Genomic DNA, 19,549 nt, shown 5'->3' on the forward strand with positions numbered 1-19,549 from the left:
TTTAAAAAGGAACTACAGTTTGAAGAGCCTGTATTCTGTTTTATTTGTAAATGTTTTGTTGTTATAAATAAAAATAACAAAAAAAATATGATGACGCCCCATGTGATCGGTCATTATGACTGCAGCAACTTTGAGTCCCGAAGTGTCCAGCTGTCCGTCTTGACGGCTCCGTTTTCAACTCCGCCCCGCCTGCGCTCGGCTAATCTCGTTGATCACCGGCTGCAGCTGAGCTTCATGTCGAACGCACCTACTCTCTTTACTGAACTGTTGGTTCACAATACTATGCCTGAAACAATGTGTGAGCAATAATGTAGACTACTAAATACCTTCGGGCAGATAATGGTGTTTTCTCTCTGAGGTTTGGTGGAGGACCATCTATTGACCGGTCACTCTTGAGAGACACAGAGCTGGACACACATGATCCTGATCTTACACTGAACACACAAACACACCAGAGGAATAAACTGCAGACAAACTTCAGTCTCTTTTAAAAGTGTATTAAAACTGACAAAAGAGAAAATTGTTGGAAAAAAAAAAAACATTTCACCCAGCACCAAACCAGCACAAAGTAACTCTTAGCTCAAGGTCAGGCTGATCAGGTGTGTTAAACAGATTAGACTTACAGTGCGTACGGAAAGTATCCAGACCCACTCTTTGTTCTATTGCAGCCATTTGCTAAAATCATTTAAGTTCATTGTTTCCTTATCAATGTCCACACAGCAGCCCATACTGACAGAACAACACTTAACTGTTGATGCTTTTGCAGATTTATTAAAACAGAAAAGCTGAAATATCACATGGTTCAGACTCTTTGCTGTGAACTCAGCTGCTGTCCATTTCTTCTGATCCTCCTTGAGATGGTTCTTCACCTTCAGTTGAGTCCAGCTGTGTTTGATTACACTGATTGGACTTGATTAAAGCCACACACCTGTCTATAAAAGAGCTTACAGCTCACAATGCATCTCAGAGCCAATGAGAATCATGAGGTCAGAGGAACTGCCTGAAGAGCTCAGAGACTGAATTGTGGCAAGGCACAGATCTGACCAAGGTTACAGAAACATTACTGCTGCACTAAAGGTTCCTCAGAGCACAGTGACCTCCATAATCCTTAAATGGAAGATGTTTGGGATGATCAGAACATTTTCTTGAACTGGCTAAACTGAGCTGTTGGGGAGAAAATCCTTGGTGAGAGAGGTAAAGTAGAATCCAAAGATCACTGTGGCTGAGCTCCAGAGATGCAGTCGGGAGATGGGAGAAAGTTGTAAAGTCAACCATCACTGCAGAGATAGAACATTTTGGCCTTAATTTTAATCGGTATGTGTGGAGAACACCAGACACCAGATCACCTGTCCAATACAATGCCAAGGGTGAAGCAAGGTTGTGGCTGTGCTTCAGGACATCAGACTGGGCCAAAGGTCAAACTTCCAACAACACAATGACCCTAAGCACACAGATAAAAAAAACAAAGCAGTGGCTTCACAACAACTGTGACTGTTCCTGAATGGTCCAGCCTAAGCCCTGACTTAAACCCAAATGAGCATTTCTGGAGACACCTAAAATGGCTGTCCACCAACATTTACCATCCAACCTGACAGAACTGCAGAGGATCTGCAAGAAGGAATGGCAGAGTATCCCTAAATCCAGGTGTGGAATGTGGTGTTGCATTTTTCCCAAAAAAGACTCCTGGCTGTATTAGATCATAAAGGGGCTTCTGCTACACACTGAGCAAAGGGTCTGAATACTGAGCACCATGTGATATCTCATTCATTCATTCATTCATTCATTTCATCTTAGTCCCTTTATTCATCAGGGGTCGCCACAGTGTAATGAACCCTCAACTTATACAGCATATGTTTTACAGAGCGCATGCCCTTCCAGCTGCAACCCATCACTGGGAAACACCCATACACTCACACTCATAACATGTGATATTTCATATAACATAAAAGTAATCGATTCTGTGTTTTTCTGTCAATATGGGGTGCTGTGTGTACATTACTGAGGAAAAATAACTTAAATGACAAACTGGAATAAGCAACATTTGCGAATAAAGCAGAGTCTTCATCCAAAGAGTCAAAGAGAAGAATATTGTCACTTTCTCCTGACCTGGCGCTACATATCAGCCAGAGAAATGCAGTTTTGTGAAGCCACTGTAGGCCTTTTTTCTTCTATATTAAATGAGTTGCGCCTCAGAAGAGGAAACACAATGAACACTCTGTGACTTTGTCCATAAATGTCATTCCATCATCACATGATCTGTTATAACTAAATCTCATGACTTTATTGATGCACAAGCTGGAAATTATAGTAAAATCATAGTCTATGTATATAATCCGATATGTCCATCATGTTTTATTCCTTCATTCATTTTCTTTTCATCTTATTCCATTTATTAATCCAGGGTCGCCACAGAGGAAATAACCACCAACTTATTCAGCATGTGTTTTACGCAGCGAATGCCCTTCCAGCTGCAACCCATCACTGGGAAACATCCAAACACACGTATTCACACTCACCACATGTATTTGGACTGTGGGGAAAACCGCATTTCAGATAATGCAAGTACATCAATCAGCAAATATATAAGAATGTTCTAGTGGTTTCTGAAAAATCTTACAGTACAGTTATACCTGTTTCATTGTATTTATGCTATTGTTTATGATCCATTTTTAGGCATCTGCTATATTTATGATCATTCAATGTCTAAATAATGTATATGAACTTAATATTTAAACATTTGATACAAATTGTATACACAGATGCCTATTTCTGAACAATAAAATCTTATGATGAATACTGAAATATTTGCAAACAGTCCATGTGAGATTAATAATGTAAAACACACAATACCTTTGGGCAGATGATGGTGTTGCCTCACTGAGGTTTGGTGGAGGACGATCCATTGACCCGTTACTCTTCAGAGACACAGAGCTGGACACACATGATCCTGATCTCACACTGAACACACAAACACACCAGAGGAATAAACTGCAGGACGAGCACATTTAAATACATTTCTAGTTGACCTTCATTTAATCACCTACATAAGCACAAGCTGAAACTGTTCTGCAGTCAGTTTTAACTCTGATGTTGAACAGGACTTTAAACCTGACACATGACACACATTACGCTCTGGTAAATATGACCACAGATGAAGCTGTCTGTAATCTAGAATGATCTAAACACATTTGCTGAAGCTGTAAACTGAAGCTTTGTCCATCATTTGATCAGGCAATAGCAACAAAAATAATTGCATTGCTGTTGGTCTTTGTTCTTCAGAGAAAGTGTTGAAATAATGGTGTAAAAACAGAGTCAATACCTGTGTTTCTTTGAGAGAGAGTCCTTTGCGCAGGGCACAAACGCATCAATGGCGTGTCGGAATATAATTTTGCTATTTTAAGGACAGGAAAATCTGCTTTGCGTCGTGGTGCATGGTCTAACAGGGTTGAGCTTATTCTCTTAATGAGTTATAGGTGTGTTTAGAGAATAAACCAATCAGAGTCTCATCTCCCATTCCCTTTAGGGATCAGTTGCGTTGCGCCATGGAGCATTTGCTATTTACATGACGACTTTGTCAGTGTAAAAACTGAATGCATCATTAACGAGAACACAGTTAAACAGAGCATCTGCAACGCAAGGTTGAGAGATGAGCCTCCTTATTCTTTACTTTTACTTTAACTCTTGTGGATAGGAAAACATCATGTACGTGTGATAGGATGGGTGTGGTGACTGAAAGTTTCACCCACCTATCAGCAGGTGGCACCCTGCTATATAAACTGGGAAGTTCACCCTTACGGCACGACACATCTGACTTCAGGTCTTGTGCGTCACTTCCTCTTTTTGGGTCTCTGGTTGGCAGTGTTTGCAGGTAAGTGCGTTGGCTGCTGTTAACCAGAGTGTGGCGAGGGGGTGTGGCCGAGAGCCGTGGGAACGGAGTGAGGCCACCGCGTAAGTGAATACACCTGTGGTGCGCACCTGCCTCGGATCCCACGGAAGGAGCTCTGCACAATAAAAGGAGGAACGATGGCAGAGGAAGCCGAGAGAGAGGACCGGCCCGGGCATATTATTTTACTTTTGCTTTCAGTTTGTTTTGGTTTAGACCGCAGTGTCAGTGTGGAGCTGCTGTCACGGTTATTAATAAATATTTTATTAATAACTTCTTCCCGGCGGTCAAAGGGCCGTGAACTTTATTACAGTGGTGCCGGAAGAAGGAGGGACATGTTGTCCAGTTGCCCTCGCCGCTGAGAGGGGGGCGAGTGTTCGGTAGTTAACCCGAGTGGGGGAGAACCCCGTCTGCCAAGAGTGCCGGGGCGCCCTGAGGCTGGCGAGGAAAGGATCTGCCTGCTGCCGTCTCCCAGCATGGGGAGGACCAGGGGACGCGGGGCTCACCACCGGAGGGGAAAGTGCTGAAGGGAGCCATCCCACAGAACCTGGGGGAGTCGCCGCGATCCGCCATGATGCCAGAGCCTGCATCCATCCACCTAAGCGGGAACGGAGCAGGAGACCAGAGATGCCCCCAGCCAGGCAGGAGAACCGCCGCCGGACGCCAGAAGACGGACGGGTGGATAGATTCCTCCACAGGGCTCCCAGCACGTCGTCGCATCTCTCAGCTGGTGGAGGACCGAGTGGCAGCGTGTCTGGAGAACCAAACCCCAATTTTTTATTTTTTTTTCTCTCTCCCCTTTCTCGGTCTACTCTGTCTTTCCTCCTTTTTTTTCCATCTCCTTTTCTCTCGGCCCAACTCATATAGGTCTCGCGGGTGCTGTGCCCTTGGCCCTAACTTCAAAAGGAAGTTTTACGGAATAGGTATATTTTTTTTGGAGTCGCTAGCGTCTAGATAATTCTAGGAAATACGACAGTACGTTGGGAAGCGTGCAATCACAGTAGGGAGGACGCTGCGGAGACCATCCGCACCCAATGGGGGAGACAAATGGCAATTACATATGGACTAGCCCTAAGAAGGGGGAGTGCGCATAAGAAGGTGGTTAGCGGATAGGGAAGGCACGAGTCCACCCTAGAGGGGGGACTGAACCGTGGTGGAAAGGCATATGGGATCGCCTAGTGGGGATAACACATAGCAGGCACTTATACCCAAAACACGTGCTGACCAGCGGACAGACCTACAACCTAGTGGGCCAGCAAGTGACTCCTCCACTGAGTCAGTGCTGGGGGCCACGGAGGAATCTGCAGGGCATACCTAACAGGGAACTTTACTGACAGACAGGGAGGTGCACATCCGTGTTAGGGAAAAATGGCACCGCAAGCGTGTTACTTGCCTCTGCTCAAATAAGCACATGAAATGGCTGGCACATGTAACGCAGTGCCCGTGCCCATCATCCGAGGACAGAAAACCACCGCATCCAGAAACGCATGGTCGGAGCGCCATCCTGAAAAGGACGTGCTGCACGACTGTGTTGCTCTCTTTGTGAAATTTGCAACTTTCACTATACGCACCGCTCTGGAGGACCGGACCCAAAGAACGCCAGGCAAGGGAGAAACCCAGCTCAACCGTCTGCCGCTGCATGTACACACTCTGGACAGGGAGAATGCTCTCGTTCGCTCGGGATCGCTGGATCACAGCAGGAGGAACCCTCGACTCGATCAGAAAGTCCCTGAAGCGAAAAGGATGGCGTTTGCTCGCTCCAGGTGTGCTTATATGCTGGGATAATTGGCAATGAAGCACACCTGCGCAAGCTTACGCAGCCAATTTATTGGATTTCATTGGCTTGTTCAATACTCTTTAAGACAAGTGGCTTCTGAACCTAATCCTCCCATACGTGGATTTTCTAGATCAAATCCACCTATAGCATTGGAGTTCCCCAACCGAAGGGGAACCACAATTACCCTAGTTCAGGGGTTTTCAAAGTGTGAGGCGCGCCTCCCCTGGGGGGCGCCAGAGCATGTCAGGAGAGGCGCAGGAAAAAATATTATATAATAAAAATATAGTTATTAAGTTTAATTATTATATGTATTTTTTATTATATTTAAACATTTTAATTAAACAAAGCTAAAAAAATAATACGTCTAAAATAAGAAAACCTTTTTTACCCAGAAGGCCATAGCTGTGAATTCGCTTCTGTTTGGCAAGCCCGCCAATACAGGTATATGCCTGCTAATACAATGGATCGGTTTCTGAGACCCCCCGATTCAAAGCCTTTAAGTTCAGGGCTTAAACCCAAAAGACGACGATATGATGATCAGTATTTGAGTTTAGGATTTACGTGGACAGGACCAGCTAATGAACCACGACCTTTATGTGTGGTTTGTCAAGATATTCTGGCTAATGACAGCATGAGACCCGCTAAACTTCGACTGTTTTGACTGGAATGGACAGTTCTTGGATCTGTTCTATTCATATTGAACTATCATCCTAGTTTTAAAAACGTTATATTAAAATACTTGTTATTACTCTGTAAATAATTGCACTTTCATGCAAATGATGATAAAAGTGAGTTAACAGTCTGACATCTGTGTCTTTATATATTTATACTATATATATATATATATATATATATATATATATATATATATATATATATATATATATATATTAGGGATGTGCGGAGCAGCTGGTATTTGTATTTGTTGAGGGGGGAAAAGTATTTGTATTTGTATTTGTATTTGTATTCGAGTAAAATTCAAAATGGCGCAAAAATATATATTTTTTCTATTACACTTCTAATTTACGTTATAGTGAAAGTATTGTTAAATTATACCCATTATATAAATTATAGATATGCACTATTGGCTGTTGTTTTTGAACATGTGACAAGAAATGTCATTGAAAAGAACATAACATTATCTCATCCATGGTTAAACCAACAACTAATAAAATACCATTGTGAATATTATGAACCCCACCACCACCGTTCTTGTTGAAGGATACTGAATAGACAGAATAAAAACACATAATACTTCTAAAAACTGTTCTTCTTCTGAAAGAACTTTTTTCCAATGGACAGAATTCCAAAAACTAATATTAACTAAATAAATCTAAACAAAACCCTGCCTGGGAGATCTGGCAGAACAAAAGTATTCTATATAACACTAAAAGATACAGCCCTGCTATTATCATCTGCCTGCCACAAAACAGACACAAAGTTTGTTTGTTTGTTTATTTAGAGATATCTGCAAATATTTTTCAATGGAAGTCAATGGAGGAATATGACTAGTCAGTCATAATATATTTGCAGATATTTCCAATCTGACTAGTCGAATTATAATTATGACAAGTCAAAATATAACCAGAGATATCTCTAAATATATTTATGGATAGTCTGAACAAGGTTTAAATGCTAAAACGGCTTGCCATACACTTTCATCCAGTAGCACAGTGGAGAGTTCTCTAGTTATATCCTTTCAGTGATTTGTTATGCAGTGACATGCAGTCAAATATTTCGCCAAACAGTCCTTAGGGATGCGGTGACACGCAGTCAGATATTTTACCGGACAGATCCACCACTTTTGGCGCGCATAAACAATAATAAAGCCCTCGTGCTGCAGGGATGAGGAGGTCTGCTGAAGGCGCGCAGCTGACGTGCAGTGAGAGGTTTGCGTCTTTAATAAACTACGGCAGTTTGCGATCACTGAACAGTAAGAATGATTAATAAATCCATATAAAACAGCCCCTTAAAAGTCACGTCTCGCTTTCAGTTTCGGGCTTTGGCGCGTTTTGCACTGAGCGTGTGTGTCTCTCTCTCTCTCTCTCTCTCTTTCTCTCTCACTCTCTCTCACTCACTCACTCACTCACGCGGGCATACACTGTGGTCTCATGAGGAAACGCTGCTTTTTGATATAGTGTTTTTCTTGCTCCCGAATACAAATAATTTTTCAAGTATTTGTTCGAATCAAGTATTCGTAAAAACACGCTATTCGTGCCTTTCCGAATACTGTATTCGGGTTCGGCTCCACCCTTAATATATATATATATAAATATATATATATGTGTGTGTGTGCGTGTGTGCGTGCGTGTTTGGGAGGAGGGGGGCGCCAATGGATAAGTTGTGTCAAAAGGGAGGCCCACTGTCTTAGACTTTGAAAAACCCTGTTCTAGTTTATCTGAATAATGTAAACTTTGTCGAAACTACTTGTTCTTCCGCCTGCAAAGTCATGTGCATAATACGGCACTGTACACCTGCAGATCACGCTAGCTAGCCACTCAGCACGCTGGCCTGGCACATGTTGTTCAGTCCCGCTGTCATTGGATATGGGAGACCGCAAGTGAAGTTATGTGTGGAGCTACTTCACTTCCATAAACTCAAACGAAGCAGTTTGTAACATGTGTAACAAATCTGTGAAGCACTGTGGTAATACCACAAACCTTGTAGGAGCCTATATGTTGACTTGAATATAATTTGGGCTGTCACCACTTGGGAGCAATATGTGCACATAGGGTTTTAAAGTCGGTGTTTCTTGCATGAGAGAAGAAGACTTGAGGAAGGGAACGCATGGAGTTTTTACCACACCAAACTCACACACCTTTGAGGTCGCTAAAGGATTCAACATTATTAATTTCAAGTATGTATTTATAATAAGCTAAATAAAGTGAATTTAAACTTGAAGAGGAAGCAAGACTGGACATTGGTTGTGTGCGTAAAAACATGCGTTGAGATGCCAAGCCTTCGACATTAAGCTGCTGCAACCATCGTAAAAACTCAGTTCTCGTTGGATTGATGAGCGGCTTGAATGGAACGAAGATTAAAGGAACCTGCTTGCTGTGGTTGAGTTTGCAACGCTGACACGGACACACAACAAGGAAGAACGGTGGGTGCTGTTTAATTATGTTTAAAGGCTTCATGTAATGGAATGTGAAGTTTTGGATCAAACAGAGACATGCTGTGCTGATAGTTTGTGCTGGTTGTGTTGTTCATGGATGAAAAGGAAGAATCCGGTTGTGAAATAGCTGCTGATGTTGATGGTGGAAAGGTTGTTTCGGAAAACGTTGCAAATGATGATGGTGTTGCTAATGAAGATGTGTCGTCTAAGAGAGTGAGAAAATTGACTGCAAAGGGGGTGACTTTGCTCTTTAAAAATTTGCAAAAGTCTAGAAAACAGAACTTGACTCAAGTAAGCAAAATCAAACAAAATGTGAATGATATAATTTCTCTTAAAACCACAAGTGAAACTGTACTCAATGTGGAAAAGCAAATGAAGAAGTTAGTCAAGTATTGTGAAAAGGCTGAAGATTTGCATAATGCAATTGTGGAAATGCCAATACCTCAGGATGAGTTTGATAAGCAAACAAAATAGTTCAATGCTAAAATGGCAGACAATCTGTGCTTTAAAAAGGAAATCACTGAATGGTTGACTGATGCTGGAAAGTCATGGAGTGTGGATAAAGCCTGCGATGCTTCATCTGCTGTAAGCAGTGACATAGGACCTGATGACAGTATTTCAAATGTGTCTACAAACCAATCCCCACGTAGTAAAGTATCAAAAGGTTCAGCAAGTACTTCAAGTATGACTTCTTCTGCACGGATAAAATTAATGGCAGAAAAGGCTGCATTACTACAACATGCTGCTGCTATGGAGAAGAGACATCTTTTAGAGGAGGAAGAAGAAAGACTTCACATTCAAAGTGAAAAACTCAAAAGACAAAAGGAACAACTCATGCTAAATGCAAAAATAGCAGCCACCGATGCAAAGTTGTCTGTTTTAAAAACCAGTGAAGTTGGAAGCAATAAAAGGGCACCATCTGATGACTCAAAGAGTAAAAAATCTCACTCATCGAAATCTGATTTACAAGTACATCTACCTGGTAATTCTACTCAAGTTGCATTGCACTGTACAACCACACAACAAGCTGCAGGCATACAGGATGGCACAGCTGGTGTTCAAAGTAATCCAGTCTCTTATTCTCAATTACAAGTTCATTCTTCACAATCTCATGCCCATCTACAAACTGATACAGGACAAAGTATTCTGTATAACAGCATGCAGCAACAGGCAAACATAACAGCTCAGCTTGTGCACAGGACTCCATTACCTCCTCGAATAATTACAATCTTTGATGGAGATCCTTTACAGTTTGCTGCATTCATTCAAGCTTTTGAGAATGGGATCGAAAGAAAGACCACAAATTCACAGGATTGCTTGTTTTATTTAGAACAGTACACTAGAGGACAACCGAGGGAGTTGGTCAGAAGTTGCCATCATATGTCAGCAGAACAAGGATTCTGTAAAGCCAAGAATTTGTTAAAGGAGCACTTTGGGAATTAATTAAAAATAACTGCAGCGTATATGGAAAAGGCATTGAACTGGCCTTTAATAAAACCTCATGACATTAGTGGTTTGCAAGCATATGCTTTGTTTCTGAGAGGGTACTGCAATGTAATGGTAAACTTGCAGTATATGGATGAAATTAATGTGTCATCGAACCTTAAAAATGTTATGATGAAATTGCCTTATCGCCTTAGGGAGAAAGAAAGCTTATGAACTGCAAGAACGGAATGGTTGTCGGCTTCAGTTTACAGATTTGGTGAACTTCATCGAACATCAGGTAAAAATTCTCACTGATCCTCTCTTTGGAGATATTAAAGAGACACAAGCACCTATATCCCACAAAGCCAAAGTCAAGTCTGTACCTTTCAGTGGCAGGGGGCAAAATGCAGCTACAGTTGCTGTAGTCAACACTATTGAAGGGTTTCAGTCTAAAGTCATCCCATCACAGGACAGTTTTTCATCCTGTTATGCATGTAAAAAACCTCATGTTTTGGAGAAGTGCCCTGAGATTCAAAAAATGACTCACAGACAAAAGATTGATTTCTTGAAAACTCATGGAATTTGCTTTGCCTGTTTAAAATTTGGACACATTAGCAAACGCTGTACCAATGGCCAGATTTGTAGCATGTGTAGTCAGAGGCATCCTACTATACTGCATATTTCAACTAAGGATGAACCTATTGAGGAAAAACAAGTGAGTAATGCTCTGGTTACGTTGCAGACCTATGCTCATATTGGGGCCGGAGAACGTTCGAGGTTACTAAAGTAACCCTTCGTTCCCCGAGGAGGGGAACGGAAGCACTATAAGTGGATTTGATTGTTAAAATCCACGCATTGGGAGGTTCGGTTCAGAAGCTACTCGTCTGAAAGAGTATTGAACGGGCCAATTAAGAATGAATTGGCAGCGCAAGCCTGCGCAGGTGAGCGGCATAAGCAATCAACTGAGTATATAAGCTCACCTGGCACCAGCGGACACTATCCTTTTTAAGCTGAAGAGACTTTTAACAGCTAAGGGACAGTCATTATGACGACGGAGTATAGTGCTTCCGTTCCCCTCCTCGGGGAACGAAGGGTTACTTTAGTAACCTCGAACGTTCCCCTTCGGGGGGAACTCCAGCACTATAAGTGGATTTGATTGTTAAAATCCACGCATTGGGAGCCCATTGAAAGCGCCATTATGACTGCACCTTACCAACACCCACCATGAGAGAGCGGTCAGGCGAGCGTGACGCACCCAGATCACGAGAGGCGTGGTCCTCCAACGTGCCCTTGGCCCTAACTTATCCTACTTCAAAAGAAGTTTTACGGAATAGGTATCTTTTTTGGGAGTCGCTAGCGTCTAGATAATTCTAGGAATACACGACAGTACGTTGGGAAGCGTGCCATCCCAGTAGGGAGGACGCTGCGGAGACCATCCGCACCCAATAGGGGGAAACAAATGGAATTACATATGGACTAACCCTGAAAAGGGGGAGTGCGCATAAAAGGTGGTTAGCAGATGGGGAAAGCACGGGTCCGCCCAGGGGGGGAACTTAACCGTGGCGGAAAAAGCATATGGGGATCACCAGCGGGGATCGGCCATAGCAGGCACCTATACCCAAAACGCGGGCTGACCAGCGGGCAGACCTACTACGTAATGGGCCAGCAAGTGACTCCTCCGCTGAGTCAGTGCTGGGGGCCTCGGAGGAATCTGCAGGGCTCACCAAATGGGGAACTTTACTGACAGACAGGGGGGTGCACATCTCTCCGTGTTAGGGAAAAAAGGCACCGCAAGCGTGTACAACACCTACCGAGTAGTTTCCTCAATCACCAAAGGTACCTAACACCCTTGAGGAAACCGGCTCCACTCGCAGATTATAAAATCTTGCAAATGTGTTGGGTGTCGCCCAGCCCGCAGCTCTACAAATGTCTGTTAAAGAAGCGCCACGCGCACACGCCCAAGAGGATGCAACGCTCCGAGTGGAGTGCACATGCACTCCTGGGGGGCGCGGCTGGCCTCTGCTCAAATAAGCACATGAAATGGCCTCCACAATCCAGTGGGATAAACGTTGTTTAGACATGGCACTTCCCTGCTGCCGTCCGCCATAACAGACAAAGAGCTGCTCAGAAGATCTAAAGTTCTGAGTACGGTCCACATAAGTGCGCAGAGCGCGAACTGGACAAAGTAAGGACAGGGCTGGGTCTGCCTCCTCCGGGGGCAGCGCTTGCAGGGTTACTACCTGATCTCTAAAAGGAGTGGTAGGAACTTTGGGCACATAACCCGGGCGGGGTCTCAGAATAACGTGAGAAAATCCCGGCCCGAATTCCAGGCACGAGTCACTGACCAAAAATGCCTCCAGGTCCCCGACCCTCTTAATGGAGGCCAACACGACCAGCAGAGCTGTCTACAGGGACAGAAATCTTAAAGATACTGTATCGAGTGGCTCGAAGGGATCAAATCGCAGGCTCGTGAGAACGAGGGCGAGATCCCAAGAGGGCGTGAGAGGGGGGCGAGTTGGATTAATTCGCCTAGCGCCTCTGGGGAACCGGATGATGAGGTTATGCTTTCCCATGGTGCCGCCAGCCACCGTGTCATGGTGAGCGGAGATGGCAGCAACGTAAACCTTGAGAGTGGAGGGCGACAGCCTGCTGTCCAGCTTCTCTTGAAGGAAAGAGAGCACAACACTGATATGGCAAGATCGGGGGTCTTCTCTGCGAGAGACACACCACTCAGTGAATAGACTCCACTTCAGGGCGTAGGCGCGCCTCGTGGAGGGGGCTCTAGCCTGAGTGATGGTATCAACCACCACGGGCGGCAGGTTACCTAAGTCTTCCTCGCGTCTATGGACCACACGTGGAGGTTCCAGAGATCGGGACGAGGGTGCCAGACGGTGCCTTGTCCCTGAGAAAGTAGGTCCTCTCTCAAGGGATCTGCCAAGGGAGGGCCGTCGCGAGGAGGGAGAACTCTGATATCCAGGTTCGGTTGGGCCAGAGGGGCGCAACTAACAAAACCTGCTCCTCGTCCTCCCTGACCTTGCACATTAACTGCGCGATCAGGCTCACTGGGGGAAACGCATACTTGCGTACGCCCCGAGGCCAGCTGTGGGCCAGTGCATCCGTGCCGAGAGAGCCCTCGGTCAGGGAATAAAACAACTGGCAATGAGCGTTCTCGGGGGAAGCAAACAGATCGATCTGGGCCTCCCCGAATCGCGCCCATATCAGCTGAACAGACTCGGGGTGGAGTCTCCATTCTCCAGAGTGAATCTGCTGCCGTGAGAGCACATCGGCTGCACGGTTGAGCATACCTGGGATGTGAATGGCGCGCAGCGACTTCAGCCGCGGGTGACTCCAGAGGAGCAGACGGCGGGCGTGCTGAGACATGCGGCGAGAGCGCATACCCCCCATGCGGTTGATATACGCTGCCGCCGCCGTACTGTCCGTCCTGACCAGCACGTGTTGCTGCCCCAGCGCCGGAGAAAAACGGCGGAAAGCAAGGAACACTGCCAACAGCTCTAGGCGATTGATGTGCCAATGCAGCTGGGCACCTACCGCAGGCCCGCAGCTGCATGCCCGCGACACACGGCTCCCCAGCCTGTGCTGGAAGCATCTGTCGAAACAACAACATGACTGGACGCCTGTCCCAGAGGCACACCGGCCTGCAGGAACGAGGGGTCGTTCCAGGGGCTGAGGGTGCGGCGACACAGCGCAGTAACAGAGACTCGGTGTGTGCCCGCATGCCATGCGCGTCTCGGAACTCGATCTTTAAGCCAGTGCTGAAGTGGTCTCATATGGAGCAATCCGAGCGGCATGACGGCCGCAGCGGAAGCCATATGCCCCAGGAGCCTCTGAAAATATTTCAGTGGGACCACTAACTTGCTGTCGAGCTCCCTCAGACAGTTCAGCAGCAGGCGAGCGCGCTCCCCGGAGAGGCGCGCTACCATGGTGACCGAGTCCAGCTCCATCCCGAGAAAAGAGATCCTCTGCACCGGGGCGAGTTTGCTCTTTTCCCAGTTGACCTGCAACCCCAATAGGCGGAGATGCCGGAGCACCTCGTCTCTGTGCGCAGTCAATTGCTCCCGAGAGTGGGCTAAAATCAGGCAGTCGTCGAGATAATCGAGTACGCGGATGCCCGCAAGCCGCAGAGGCGCTAGGGCACCCTCCGCGAGTTTGGTGAAGACCCGCGGAGACAGAGAGAGCCCGAAGGGGAGGACCTTGTACTGCCATGCTCGACCTTCGAACGCAAACCGCAGAAACTGACGGTGGCGTGGAAGAATGGAGACATGAAAATACGCGTCCTTCAGGTCTATGGCTGCAAACCAATCCTGAGGACGAACGCATCGGAGGATGCGCCTCTGCGTAAGCATTCTGAACAACAGCTTGTGAAGGCAGCGATTCAAAATGCGCAGATCTAGGATTGGCCGTGACCCACCGCTCTTTTTGGGTACGATGAAGTACGGGCTGTAAAACCCGCTCTCCATCTCGGCTGGAGGTACCGGCTCGATTGCACCCTTCGCCAGGAGGGCACCAATCTCCTCTCGCAAGACAGGGGCGGACAGGGGATTGACCCTGGTGAAATACACGCCCGTAAACCTGGGAGGCCGTTTGGAGAACTGTAGTTCGTAGCCAAGTCTGATCGTGCGTATGAGCCACCGCGAGGGGCTGGCCCGCGCTAACCTGGCAGGCAGAGCCCTCGCTAATGACGTCATCGCAGCAATCGTTGACGTACCCGCGGAGGGGCAGCGAGGAGCGGGTGTGCTGATCCGGGGAGCGCGAGGGTCCCACAGAAGAGCTGGAGGAGAGCGTTTCGCTCTGGCTCCGCACCCTGACTCCTGCGCGGAGCGGGTGTGCTGATCCGGGGAGCGCGAGGGTCCCACAGAAGAGCTGGAGGAGAGCGATTCGCTCTGGCTCTGCACCCTGACTCCGGAGGGGGGGCTTGGGGGCTGGGAGAAGGGAGACCGTCCCCCCAGCGCCCGTGAGCCGCTGGCAGAGCATGCAGACCTTGCGAGCTGAGAGGCGGCGCGTCCCAGGCTGGCAGGGCCTGCAGTGCCCGTGAGCCACTGGCGGAGTGCACCGAACCTACGAGCTAGAGAGCTGAGCTCAAACTGGCAGATTTCGGGCTGTCACCTACGGAGAAGTGGAAAAGTGCCCTTTTATTTCATGGCAGTAAAAAGTGCCGTTGGAAATGGCGCCCCGCCCTCCAGCGGGGAAAGAGCAAGTTCCCTCCTCTCCAGATGACCTGTCCCAGGGATGCTTCGCGGTCCGTTTGCCAGTCTTAGCGGCGTTCTGGGCAGGGGGAGTGGCCTGCTACCGAGGTGCTCGACGCGCTCGCTTCGCCAGAGGCGAGTGCGGGGGCGGTGCAGCTCTCGTAGGCGGGCGCCTTCGGCGAGGAGCAGGTATGGATGGCACGGCGGGTGGAGCGGGCTTACGGGGCCGCCGATTAGACATCACCCATCGGACTGCTCTCTCACTGCCTCGAATTCCTGGGTGAATTCGCAGACTGTGTCGCCGACCAGCTTGGGATATGGGCGAGTCAAGAAAGCGGACTTGTCAACTTCGCGCATATCAACCAAGTTTTGTTAGAGGTGGGGCTTCTGGACCACTAGTGTGGACATCGTCCTCCCCAGAGCACACGCAGCGGACTTAGTAGTCCGAAGAGCTTAGTCGGCTGCGGTGCGAAGCTCGTAAGCCTGGGTTGGACCCACTCTCGTGCAGCTCGGCCAGCGCCTGCGCTTGGTAGCGCTGGACGGTGGCTATCGCATGCAAGGCAGATGCAGCCTGGTCCGTAGCTTTGTAAGCTCTAGCTCCGAGGGAGCCGAAAACTCACAGGCTTTGGATGGGAGACGAAGCAGACCCCGCCAAGAAGAGGCGCTGCGTGGATTAACCGCCATCGCACACTCAACCTGAGGAATCGCCACATACCCCCTGGCTGCTCCACCACCAAGAGTGGTGAGGGTGGAGGGACACGCAGCACGAGCAGAAAAAAGGTGCTCTTTAAGACCGCGTGAGCCTACTGTGCGTCGCTGGGAAGAAGGGAACGCCCCTCTAGTCGGTCCGGCCGCGGAGCTGGGGGATAAACCATCTCCAACCCACGGCCGAAGCAGCCCGGGAAAGCACGGCTAACACGTCCGTTTCAGTATCCGTTTTGACATCGCTCACTTTCAATTCAATTCAGCTTTATTACTCACCTGCCCGAAGGGGTCGAGCGGGTCCGGATCATCGTCGGACAATAAAAGCCCACCCTCCGATGCCACGGAGGACATCTGATCTCCGGTGTCAGCGAGCGTGAGAGCTACCATCTGATTAGACGGATCACTCCCAGCGCCCGAAGCTTGGATGGAGCGCTTGGAGGAGCGAGAGGTCCGCGAGCCCTTAGGCGGCGGATTATCTCTCGCTAGAACCCTCAGATCTGCCCGAGCGCCCGCTGCAGAACAGGAGGCGACTGGGGTGGCTCGCTCTCTCAAGAGAGTTTGCCGCGATCTCAACTGCGCGACGGTCATGGCATCGTAGTGACGACATGAACCCCCCCCGAGCACCACATTAACATGCTGGACCCCCAAACATGTAATGCAGTGATCGTGCCCATCATCCGGAGCCAGGAAACCCCCGCAACCAGAAACGCACAGTCGGAGCGCCGTCCTGAAAAGGACGTGCTGCACGACTGTGTTGCTTTTTTAGGATGCTTTGCAACCATACGCACCGCTCTGGAGGACCGGACCCAAAGGGACGCCAGGCAAGGGAGGAACCCAGCTCGACCATCTGCCGCTGCGTGGACTCGCTCTGGACCGGGAGACACTCGTTCGCTCGAAGTGGCTGTAGACAGCAGGAGGAACCCTCATGAAGCTCGATGGTGAAAACAATCAAACGAAAGGTGTTAACAATCAAATCCACTTATAGTGCTGGAGTTCCCCCCGAAGGGGAACAGGATTGTTCTTTGTCCATTGTGCCTGTGCAGGTAAAATCTAAGCTTGGAGACTTTACAGTAACAACATATGCTTTCTTGGATCCAGGGAGCACTGCCACTTTTTGTACCAAAGGGCTTATGCGGAAGCTGAAGATGATTGGAACAAAGAAGCGGATATTGCTTCGAACAATGGGGCACGAAAATGTGGTAAATACATCTGTGCTCACTGGATTGGAGATCTCTGGATTATCTGAAGGTAAATTCATGGATTTGCCAGAAGTCTTGACTCAGAAGACAATACCTGTAAGTAAAGATAATGTGCTTGATCCAGAAGATTTAAGGAAATTGAGGTATTTGGATGATGTCAAAATTCCAAAACTAGATGCTGAAGTTGAATTGTTAGTTGGCAGAAATGCTCCAAAGCTCTTAGAACCATGGGATATCATCAATAGTGAAGGTCAAGGACCCTATGCCGTTAAGACCCTATTGGGGTGGGTAATAAACGGTTTTGTAAAGGAAGCAAATGACAGACGGAAGATTGGCTTTCAGTCAGTCACTGCTAATAGGATTTCTGTTACCAAGCTGGAAGAGCTATTGGTTGCTCAGTACAATCCTGATTTTGGGGAGAAATCTTCAGAGGATGATTTCAAAATGTCTAGAGAAGATCAAAGGTTTATGGAGATAATGGAACAGTCAATTAGCATTAAAAATGGTCACTATTGTATTGACCTACCCTTCAGAAAGAATGATGTCATCATGCCTAATAATAGATGCCTTGCAGAACAACGCTTAAAGGGCTTAAAAAGGAAGTTCAGTTGCAATCAGGAATTTCAAAAGAAGTACACCGCCTTTTTTGCTGATGTTATCGATAAGGGGTATGCTGAAGCAGTACCACAAGATCAGTTACTTCGAGATGATGATATGGTGTGGTATATCCCACATCATGGGGTCTACCATCCTAAAAAGAAGACCATTAGAGTTGTGTTTGATTGCAGTGCAGTTTTCAAAGGAGTGTCCTTGAATTCACAATTGCTACAAGGCCCGAATCTAACCAACACATTGTTGGGTGTTTTGACCAGGTTTAGACAAGAACATGTGACTTTGATGGCAGACATTCAGGCAATGTTTCATCAAGTAAAGGTGTCACAGAAGAATGTGGATTTTCTTCGTTTACTATGATGACTTAACGGTGATATTACGAAAAGCTTCAAAGAATACAGAATGAAAGTCCATCTGTTTGGAGCTATTTCATCACCAACCTGCAGCAATTTTGCTTTGAGAAAGCTTGCAGAAAATTACAAGGATTGCTTTCCAGCCAAAGCATTGAATTCTATCCTGCATAACTTTTATGTAGATGATAGTTTATTATCTGTTCCCACAGAAAGAGAGGCACTTCAAATGGTCAAAGACTTAACTGCAGTCTGTTCCAAAGGAGGATTCCAGTTGTGCAAATGGATAAGCAACAGCCGTAAGGTGTTAGCAAATATCCCAGAAGAGCGTCTGGCAAAGTCAACGAAAGATCTCAACCTGGATAAAGACAATCTACCTGTAGAAAGAGCGCTTGGGTTGTATTGGTGTATAGAATCTGATGCATTCATGTTCAAGATTGCTGTTAGTGAAAGACCACACACAAGACGAGGCGTTTTGTCTATTGTGAGCTCTATTTATGATCCCTTGGGATTTCTTGCCCCTCTAATACTCCCTTCCAAGTTGCTATTACAGGAATTGTGCAAAAGAAACATCGGATGGGATAGCGAGATGCCACAAACCCTTTCATGCCAATGGTCTGAGTGGCTGCAAGATCTCAACAAGATAACTATGGTGAAAGTTGACAGATGTATCAAGTCAAAGGATTTTGGAATGATCAGGACAGCTCAGTTGCATCACTTTTCAGATGCAAGTCAATGTGGTTATGGCACTGTTTCCTACTTGCGTCTAGAAGATGAAACTAAAACGGTGAGACTTTCCTTTATGCTTGGAAAATCTAGAGTTGCTCCTTTGAAACAAATAACTATACCAAGGCTTGAACTTGCAGCTGCTGTTTTAGCAGTCAGAAATGACCTGATGCTTAGGAAGGAACTCCAATTAGACCTAAATAAGTCTGTGTTTTGGACAGACAGTCAAACTGTACTGAAGTATATTGCCAATGATGCCAAAAGGTTTCATACATTTGTTGCAAATAAAGTATCGGTAATCAGGGATGCAACAGATGTTGAACAGTGGAGACATATTGGTACAAGATTGAATCCTGCTGATGATGCCTCTAGAGGCATGTCTATTGAAAACTTCTTGAAGTCCAGCAGATGGATACAGGGTCCAGATTTTCTGTTAGAAGCTTCGGAAGAATGGCCACTGTCCTCTTTTGACCAAACTTTGGACGAATGATCCCGAGGTAAAAAGGGATACAGTGGTAAATGCTGCTATTTTAAACTGTCCTGACAGTGCTAC

The 19,549-nt window shown here is 46.8% G+C and overlaps 2 protein-coding genes across 4 annotated transcripts in view; one reads left to right on the top strand and one right to left on the bottom strand.

The window, feature by feature from the left end:
• The window catches only part of LOC137491103 (uncharacterized), a 1,183,352-nt gene that overhangs the window by 650,178 nt on the left and 513,625 nt on the right, over positions 1-19,549 (top strand). The gene's annotated exons all lie outside the window — the stretch shown is intronic.
• Positions 1-19,549, bottom strand: part of si:dkey-82i20.1 — a 62,273-nt gene that overhangs the window by 24,168 nt on the left and 18,556 nt on the right. For both annotated transcript variants that reach the window (XM_073948136.1, XM_073948137.1), the window contains 2 exons: positions 2,851-2,958; positions 327-434 (listed from right to left, as the gene is read on the bottom strand). In XM_073948136.1, coding sequence (XP_073804237.1) covers positions 327-434; positions 2,851-2,958 — 216 coding nt within the window. The remainder of the gene's footprint in view (positions 1-326; positions 435-2,850; positions 2,959-19,549) is intronic.

This window comes from Danio rerio, chromosome 4 (assembly GCF_049306965.1).
Source record: "Danio rerio strain Tuebingen ecotype United States chromosome 4, GRCz12tu, whole genome shotgun sequence".
Classification (NCBI taxonomy): domain Eukaryota; kingdom Metazoa; phylum Chordata; class Actinopteri; order Cypriniformes; family Danionidae; genus Danio; species Danio rerio.